A 10,000-nucleotide genomic window follows, 5' to 3' on the forward strand; every position below is an offset into this window, starting at 1 on the left:
ACAGGCAAACTCTCTGTACAGGCAAACTGTCTGTACAGGCAAACTGTCTGTACAGGCAAACTGTCTGTACAGGCAAACTGTCTGTACAGGCAAACTGTCTGTACAGGCAAACTGTCTGTACAGGCAAACTGTCCCAGTACCTTTTCTCCCCACCTTCCCACTTTTCTCCCCACCTTCCCACTTTTCTCCCCACCTTCCCACTTTTCTCCCCACCTTCCCACTTTTCTCCCCACCTTCCCACTTTTCTTCCCACCTTCCCACTTTTCTCCCCACCTTCCCACTTTTCTCCCCACCTTCCCACTTTTCTCCCCACCTTCCCACTTTTCTTCCCACCTTCCCACTTTTCTCCCCACCTTCCCACTTTTCTCCCCACCTTCCCACTTTTCTCCCCACCTTCCCACTTTTCTCCCCACCTTCCCACTTTTCTCCCCACCTTCCCACTTTTCTTCCCTCCTCCCCAACAGAAAGCTCAGACAAGTGACAGGAGGTAAAGGAAACAAATTTCAGACCATAATATCTTTATTTCACGGGTTCAAGGCGGATACACGGGCGGGAGACACACCAAGTCAGCCAGTATCTTTTACCACACCACACCACGCCTCGCCACGCCACAGACACACGGACACATAGCCAGCGTGCGCCTAGATGCTTAGGTAAGAAGTTGATGTCAGTACAGTATTATGTGTGTAGCTGTTGATGTAGCGTGTGTTCGGGGCGAGACCAGGGCTTGAGGGCTTCTTCTGCGGGCGACTTGAATCCATGACCTCTCCGATTACGACATAGAAGTTCTTAGGCGACTTTGAGAGCTGGGAGTAATGACCTCGTGTGCTGGGACCGTGGCTGGAGTCCTTACATGTAGACCTGGAGTGGTGTGAGTGTGGGAGGAACCTTTATTTGACTTCGAGGGATGAGAACGCCACTTAATTTCTTCTTTTTCGACGACCTTGATGCGAACGCGAGTAGAGGTGTTCTTTGAGAGCTTCTTGAGGCTTCGTGGGGCAGCGTTGGGCTTCATACTGAGTTCCCTTCTTCGAGCGACACCTTGAGACACGCCCTCATCCTCGTCCTCTTAAAACTACCTGAAGCGGTTGGGTCGTCACCGCTCGCCTCTCGTGACTGGAAGGGACCGGAACAGGAGGGTCGTGCATGGGAGGGAGGTTAGTGGCGGAGAAGGGAGAGTGCTAAAACAAGAAGAGGCTTTGGCAGCTGGAAACGTAGTGGTCGCAAGAGTGGAAGGGTGGAGATGGCGGGGAAGGGAGGGTGCAAAGATGAGATGAGATTTTGGCAGCTGGAAACGTAGTGGTCGCAGAAGTGGAAGGGTACAGATGGCGATGAAAAGGGAGTGCAAAGACAAGCGGTGGTTTTGGCAGCAGGAAACGTAGTGGTCGCAAGAGTGGAAGGGTACAGATGATGGCAGGGAGGTGACCAGGTGAAGCAGGGGAGGTAGTGACTGTGAGGGGCGCGGCAGGGAGTGTGGTGTAAATCAAAGCTTGAAAAAAAATCAGCCACGCGAAGTAATGCGAAAAGCTCACGAGAAAAGACAGCGGAGGAAGTGAAGGGAAACGTACGAATGAGAATGACGAAAGGAAGGAAGAAGAGGGCCAGGAAAGGGCATGAAGACAGAAGTAGAGCCGCGTGATGATAATGATAGAGAGGAGGAAGAACTGAACAAGGACGAACACTGAGGAGGGAAAGGAGAATGCGCAAAGACGGGAGTGAAGGCGAAAGTGAGCAAGTGAAAGTGACGAAGGGGAGGAAGAACTAAGCAAGGACGAATACCGGGGGAAGAAAGAAGAGGAAGAAGAAAGTGCATAAAGAGGAAACTGGAGACACCATAAACGGGAAAGGAAGTGGAGGAGGAGGAGAAGGAGGAGGAGGAAAAGTTAACGCAATGGCAGACACTCAGGGAAAGCAAAGTAGAGAAGGAAAGTAGGAAAAGTTTAACCAAGGCAAAATACTCAGGTAAGGCCAAGTGCATGGGAAGGGATTAGGGAACGAGGGAAAGGCGTGTGTGGGCGGGACTTTGAACACACGGCGCCTCAGTAATCGTAGAGCTCCTCAGCCGGGCGCATGTGGTCCCCTCGCTTGCCGAACCTGCCGAGAGAATAAAGGGTTGGTTACTCTCTATCTCATGCGTAAGGACAGTGCTTGGATAGGGAAGAGGTGGCAGAGGGAAGCAAGTGAAAATGACGAAGGGGAAGGGAAGTGAAGGCATAGATGGACGTGTGAAAGTGACGGAAATGAGGAAGAGGGAGGTGGAGGAGGAGGAGGAGGAGAGGAAGAGTGAAAGTAACGAAGGGGAGGGAGATTCAAATAAGGGAGAAAAATGTGCATGGTAAGGGGAACGGGAGGGAAGCATAGATGTGTGGAAGTGTCGGAAATGAGGGAGAAGGACGCATGGGGAAGGAAGGGGAGGGGGAGAGGAAGGGTTAAGCAAGACAAATACCCAGGGAGAGAAAAGTGCTTGAGAGGGAAGAGGAGGAGGAGAGAAGGTTGAGTAAGTGTGTTAAGTGTTGTTACGTTCTTGTTAAGTGAAGAGTGTGAAGGGAGTGTGTTTCATTTTGTTTGAAGGCTGAACACACACACACACACACACACACACACACACACACACACACACACACACACACACACACACACACACCCCCCACACACACACACACACACACACACACACACACACACACACACACACACACACACATAACCGCCCCTCCCCGCACTCTCACAACCCTCCTTCCCCCCCCGCGCACACTCACACCTCCCTCCACCCCCTCCACCACCACCACACACACGCGCACCCACCTCGGTCTGCCGGCGATAGCGAAGTAGGCGTTGAGGGCATCGAGGTATTGCCGCAGCTCCCTCGGGGTCTTGAATATGTTGGGCCTGCCGGCGGGGTACTGCACCTCGCCGGAGCCCAGCGAGCCTGACAGCGCCGCGTCGTGCAGGGCCTGCTGCAGCGCCTCTATGGGCTGGCCGTCCTGCCTGCCGGGGAGCTGTGCCGCCCAGGCCACGGCCACCGTCGCCACCACCGCCACGACCATCACAGAGCCCCGCATCGCCTGCGGGAAACACGGGGATTTAGTCACAGTGATAAGAATATAAGAACAAAAGAACGTAAGGAGTCTGCAAGAGGCCGGCTGGCCTATACAAGGCAGCTCCTGTAATCCTAACCCCACCTTACCTCACTATCCATGGCTTTATCCAACCTCTTCTTGAATGCATCTATGGTATTGGCACCCACAACATGACTGCCAGTCTATTCCATTCACTCTATTGGTAAACCAATTCTTGCCTATGTCTTTGTTGAATCTGAATTTATCTAACTTAAAACCATTGCTACGCGTCCTACCTGGTTCTTTTACAACCAAAACCCTATTGACATCCCCTTTATCAAAGCCCTTCATCCATTTATAGACTTCGATCAAGTCATCTCGCAACCTTCGCCTTTCTAGCGAGTGTAGATTTAAATGCTTCAGTCTTTCCTCATAAGGCAAGTTTCTCACCCCCTGAATCATCTTTGTCATCCTCCTCTGTACAGATTCTAACATCTTGATATCCATTCTATAGTAGGGTGACCAGAACTGAACTGCATAATCGGGATGAGGTCTAACTAGTGCTAAGTAAAGTTTGAGGATGACTTCAGCGCTCCTATTGCTTACGATCCTTGAGATGAAACCCAGTACTCTGTTGGCCCGATTTTTAGCCTGAATGCATTGAGCCCTGGGATGGAGGTCAGTGCTCACTAAAGCTACGTATACACTGAGGTTACGCAACGTACGTAACAGAAAATGTTACAGTAACAATGTTATGCGAGGTTATTGCAGGTTACAGAACTCTGTTAGGAACGTACTGGAACCAACCCACACTCCACACTGGTGTCACAGTGGTGTGTGATGTTGCAGAACAGGTAACGTGAAAATGTCGAAGGAGAAGGCGGTGTTTGCCAGCGCGTGCTACGTCGTGGTGAACATTCGCTATCCAGGGCCAGGTTATGGAACGTGTTACATGTAATCATTCACTGCTAGCTGCTGTGGCTGGCTACAGAACACCGGAACTGTTTCGAAACATACCATACCATGTCACTGTAACCGTGTTCTGTAACCAGAAGCTACGTAACCTTCGCCAGTGTATACGTACCTTTAGTCTCTTAAGTCTCTCTCACGCCCAGACCTGCTTAGAGGAGTGTCATTGAAGGAGTAATTGTGTAAGGGGTTACTCCTGCCTACACTCAGAATGCTACACTGCGCGACATTGAATTCCATCTGCCACTTCCCCGCCCAATCATATAGTCTGTCAAGCTCATCCTGGAGAACGGTAGCGTCCCTGTCTGCTTGGATTACTCTACCGATCTTGGTATCATCTGCGAACTTGCTGACATCACTACTAATTCCTGCGTCCAAGTCATTGATGTAAATAATAAAAAGCAGCGGACCCAGCACCGACCCTTGAGGGACTCCACTCGTAACACTGCCCCATTCAGATTTTTTACCATTGATTTGCACTCTCTGCTTCCTACCACTAAGCCACGCCCTGATCCAGTTCAAAACTTTCCCATCACCGCCGTGAGCCTGTAATTTTAGTAATAGCCGGTGATGAGGGACTTTGTCGAACGCCTTACTGAAATCTAGATACAATATGTCATAGTTTTCATCTCGGTCAACCGCCTCGATTACTACTACTAGTCTGACTATCACTACTACTACTACTACTACTGGCCTCCATCTATCAGAGTTGCGTTGTGAGCGGTATATTTTCTCATATCCTTTCACAAAGCAATTCATTGGCCCCACCCCGCCAATGACTGTGGCCGACAACCATCTTTATTTAATATTACAAACTTTACTAAACATTTTATTTTTAAGCTAACAGAGCTTGTGGTTGATACGACTATCAACCACCGTCGCCTCAAAGTCCAGGTCAGCAATGCGGGTGGTTTTGGGTGCAGGTGACCTGGTTCCTCTCAGGCAGACCAAGGCTGACCTCAGGAGGGAGAAGGACAGCCTGCATCTCATCCAGGCGACCACACTGCTTCTTGGCTGTTGTTTCTTATCCGCCAGTGTTTCGGCGAGTCTTGCGTAGAAGCTCTGCGCCCTTGGTCCCATCCCTCCTGCCGTCGTGAATACTACCGGGGTGAAGGAGCCCTGGTCCACATTCTGTATTCTTTCTTCATATGCTCTGTTCTTCTCTTGTTCGTTTCTTCTGTGGGCTGCATCAAGGGTCAGGTCTCTGTGGCAATGGGCCATGGGATCAAAGATCCTTATGTCAAAATATGCCCTTTGTCCACGAGTCCAAAACCCTCTGGCGCTAACATCCACTCGTGCTTCGTTCGAAACATTAGCGGTGCGTCTGGCGAGGTGTTCGCCTTGCAGAGGGAGCAGCATGGGTTCCACAGTCACGTCGTGGCAGACTTCTTTCAGCATCTGAGCTGTTACGTCTCTTACTTCATCATGTCTCATGCAGACGAAACCTCCTCTCTTGCATGTCATGGCATGATTTTGGTTGAAGGGTGAGCCACAGTTACACATGTTTGGGAGCCCATCCACTGGCCAGCCATACCTGAGGGCAAGGGCATCAGTAAATTCTTGGTTGTTTAAGTTGAAGCCTTTTGCCCTGATAGGTAGTGTGGTTAGCCAGTTTGAAGCGCCCACTTCCTGTGCAATATCTGTCCTCCTCCTTGTGTCTTCTGGGAGTTCTCTCATTAGGTCACTCAGAGTGTCTCTCTGTTTTCCTTCTCTGTTTCTGGAGATTTCATTCCTTAGTGACCTAATATCTTGAGGTTGTCTTCTCCCTTTCATTTTGATTGGTAATATATCCGGTCAAGGAGGCTGTGATTCGGATTGAGTTCCCGAATTCAGACTCAGCCAGATTTTGCGGGTTGGTGATGCCGAGCCCACCCATTCTTGGCGGCAACTCCAGCAATCTTCTCTCCTGGTCACTGGGACATCTCCCATTTGCTATCGCCGGTATGAAGGTGTTTCTGATAGCATCTTCCAGAGGTTCTAGTAACGGAGCAACATCAGGAACTGTCCTCATGAGGTAGTTCCATTTATGCTTGACACCGTACGTAAATGCTGCGTAGGCTGCCTGCGGTTCTGTTTTGGCGATCTCGCTCAGTCTCTGCAGTTCGGACTCCCAGCGCTTTACAGCCGTTTTCACATATTCGGTTTTGTATTCAGCTGTTCCAATGGCTGCCCCGAGGTGTCTTTCTCCAGTCACTGACAGTTTCACGTTACTGCCCTGGAATGCTGTTTTGGCCCGATCGTATGCCTCTGGTTTTACAATCACCACAGACTTCGTGGCGTTGGGACGGTACCCTATTTTAGGGCCATGTTCATTGACGAGGTCCCACCATTTCCTGAGGTCTGCAGACTTTCCTACCCCGGTGAGGTCATCCGCATACGCCACCTGTTTGACGTTGGTGTTTTCATGGCGGATGATGTCCTGCAACTTCATCATTCCAGGGCAAACATTGCCATGGCCACTGGGTCCCCTGGGTGGTGCCCTCTGAGGATTGTATGGCCATCGGGTCTCCAAGTCGTTGGTCATTATGACTGCTGATGAACAGTCTGGCAGGTTCCTTGTATGTATTTTCAATATATTGGGCGAATATAGGGCACTTGATTTTGATGTTGTGCAGTGCTGTTTCCCTATTGATGTTGTTGAACGCATTTGCAGCGTCCACCATCAGCACCGCCTCGCATTCTGGGTCTTCGAACATTCTCCTGACAGCGTGAATGGCAGCTTCACACCCAGCCTGCTGACCCGCACACACTTGGAGGTTTCCCACCGCCTTCCTCACGTCGTCCTTCACCACCTCCATGACAGCCTTGCCTATGATCCTCCTGAGCACCTCCCCCATCCCGATGGGGCGACAGCCTGGTTTTTTATCCAGCGGGATGAGCCGGCAGGCCATCAAAGGCTCGAGGTGTTGGCAATTCTCTGACGCCAATTTTCTTGCTAAGGCGGCTATTGCGTCGCGAAGATCCACAGCTGGATTACCAAAGATGTTCTTACCGAGGAGGTGTTTCCACCCCTTGGCATCCAAGCCTGATGGTCCAGCCGCTCCCTGCGTGTGAAGGGCGTGCTTCCAGATCACGTCACCGCTAATATGGTCGAAGACAACTCGATGCGGTGGGGTGTAGTCTCCAAGGAACTTCTACTACTACTACTACTACTACCACCACAGCTTCTCCTCCTCCTCCTACTTCTACTATATATATTTGTAAGCGGCCAGGTGTAGGTATTGCCCAGCCAACATGCAGCATCTCGGCCTTGCAAGTTCCTCTTTAAACTGACGAGTCTTTGGTTGGTCTTGTCAGATGCTCCCGCCCCTCACACCAACTATTTCCAAAGGCCAAAAAGGGAGGTTGATCGAGTTCTAATGAGTGTTCTTTTAGGTTCACGGTGCAGAAGAAGGCTCAGACTACCACCAGGGTCATAAAAGTACCCCTGGAAATGCCCTAAACTCCCACGAAATACTAGTAAATTACGTGTTCTTGGGCGCAGAAATGTTTAAAAATATGGTCCTTTCCTCCTCGTCAGCTCCTGCCCCTCACCCGCCGCCTCGTCGCCCTAACACACACGCTCTCAGCCTGTCCGCCGCGCCATTAGGTCACGGTCGTTGCCTCGTCATTCCGGTAAGGCAGGAGAGGGATAAACGTCACTCTAACCCGAAGTAACGCCGCGGGAACATCAGCGGGCGCCGTCCATCTCCAGCCATGGTAAAACACGCTATTTCGGCCCTCACCTCACGGCCTGTCCTTGCTGTCTTCCTTTTTTTTAAGCATGGGAGACAGCTCAATGGCACGACAACAAAGTGATGATAAAAGAGAGCCCACCAAGCGCTGCTCCTACAAAAGAACAATAGAGCGAGAGGCCAAAAGAGTGGTCAGTATCGGGAGAAGAGGTGTCTATCGCCTGTCAGGAAAAATCTCGGGCATATTCTTGGCTGGTCGTGGCTAGGCATGCTGACCACTACACCACGGAGCCTGTACTTTCTCCCTGACGTCCTCTCTTCGCTGTCTTCCTTGTTTCCACCGTTGCCAATTATCGTACTCAGAGCCTTGTATTTGCCGATTTCTGAGCCATAGCTATTGCCAAAAGACACCAGTAATTAACCATTTTAACGATAACTATATGTGAAGGCAGTTACTGGGGTCGAGGAGGCAGTTTTTGTGTCGGAAATCGGCAAACAGGAGGCTGCGTACGACAATCTGGCACCGTTGCAGTTGTATCCACCGTTGCCAGATTGTCGTACTCAGAGCATTGTATTTACCGGTTTCTGACGCCTAACTATTGCCGAGAAACATCAGGATCTAACTCTTAACGATAACTATAAATGAGTTTCGTTATTGGAGCCCAGAAGACAGTCGGGAAATATAAGCGGCTGAGTACGACAATCTGGCACGTTGCAAGGTGTATCGCGTGTAAGGAAGAGTCTGGGGATATCCTTAGCTGGTCGTGGCTAGGCATGCTGACCACTGCACCACGGAGTCCCATTGGCCCGTATTGTTAGACGCTTCCGCCTCTCACAGCAACTATTACCAAAGGTCAAAAAGGGGATCGATCGGGCTTTCATGAGTGTTGTTTATGTTCACAGTACAGAAGAAGGGTCACATTACCACCAGGGTCATTAAACTACCCCTGGAAACGCCCTAACTCGTACGAAAGCCTTGTGAAATGAGTGTTTTTAGGTTCACGGTACAAAAGAAGGGTCACATTACCACCAGGGTCATTAAACTACCCCTGGAAGTGCCCGAACTCCTACGAAAGCTTTGTCAAATGAGTGTTTTTAGGTTCACGGTACAAAAGAAGGGTCACATTACCACCAGGGTCATTAAACTACCCCTGGAAACGCCCTAACTCCTACGAAAGCCTTGTCAGATGTGTGTTTTTAGGTTCACGGTATAAAATAAGGGTCACACTACCACCAGGGTCATTAAACTACCCCTGGAAACGCCCGAACTCCTACGAAAGCCTTGTCAAATGTGTGTTTTTAGGTTCACGGTATAAAAGAAGGGTCACACTACCACCAGGGTCATTAAACTACCCCTGGAAACGCCTTAACTCCTACGAAAGCCTTGTCAAATGTGTGTTTTTAGGTTCACGGTACAAAAGAAGGGTCACATTACCACCAGGGTCATTAAACTACCCCTGGAAACGCTCTAACTCCTACGAAAGCCTTGTCAAATGAGTGTTTTTAGGTTCACGGTACAAAAGAAGGGTCACATTACCACCAGGGTCATTAAACTACCCCTGGAAATGCCCGAACTCCTATGAAAGCCTTGTCAAATGTGTGTTTTTAGGTTCACGGTATTAAAGAATGGTCAAACTACCACCAGGGTCACTAAACTAGCCTTGGAAATGCACACAACTCCTACGAAAGCCTTGTCAAATGTGTTTTTTTTTAGGTTCACGGTATAAAAGAAGGGTCAAACTACCACCAGGGTGATTAAACTACCCCTGGAAACGCCCTAACTCCTACGAAATCCTTGTCAAATGAGTGTTTTTAGGTTCACGGTACAAAAGAAGGGTCAGATTACCACCAGGGTCATTAAACTACCCCTGGAAACGCCCGAACTCTTACGAAAGCCTTGTCAAATGTGTGTTTTTAGGTTCACGGTATAAAAGAAGGGTCAAACTACCACCAGGGTGATTAAACTACCCCTGGAAACGCCCTAACTCCGACGAAAGCCTTGTCAAATGTGTGTTTTTAGGTTCACGGTATTAAAGAAGGGTCAAACTACCACCAGGGTCACTAAACTAGCCTTGGAAATGCACACAACTCCTACGAAAGCCTTGTCAAATGTGTGTTTTTTTTGGTTCACGGTATAAAATAAGGGTCACACTACCACCAGGGTCATTAAACTACCCCTGGAAACGCCCGAACTCCGACGAAAGCCTTGTCAAATGTGTGTTTTTAGGTTCACGGTATAAAAGAATGGTCAAACTACCACCAAGGTCATTAAACTACCCTTGGAAATGCACACAACTC

At 49.7% G+C, this 10,000-nt stretch overlaps 1 protein-coding gene across 1 annotated transcript in view; it reads right to left on the reverse strand.

Annotated features, from left to right (window-relative positions):
- Positions 1–501: 501 nt before the first annotated feature.
- LOC126996736 (pro-neuropeptide Y-like) overlaps positions 502–10,000 on the reverse strand; it is a 39,677-nt gene continuing 30,178 nt past the window's right edge. Inside the window, exons 2-3 of the mRNA XM_050857499.1 lie at positions 2,806–3,065; positions 502–2,094 (exon numbers count right to left, since the gene is read on the reverse strand). Coding sequence (XP_050713456.1) covers positions 2,040–2,094; positions 2,806–3,062 — 312 coding nt within the window. The 5' untranslated portion in view covers positions 3,063–3,065 and the 3' untranslated portion in view covers positions 502–2,039. The remainder of the gene's footprint in view (positions 2,095–2,805; positions 3,066–10,000) is intronic.

Source organism: Eriocheir sinensis, chromosome 11 (genome assembly GCF_024679095.1).
Source record: "Eriocheir sinensis breed Jianghai 21 chromosome 11, ASM2467909v1, whole genome shotgun sequence".
In the NCBI taxonomy this organism is placed as follows: domain Eukaryota; kingdom Metazoa; phylum Arthropoda; class Malacostraca; order Decapoda; family Varunidae; genus Eriocheir; species Eriocheir sinensis.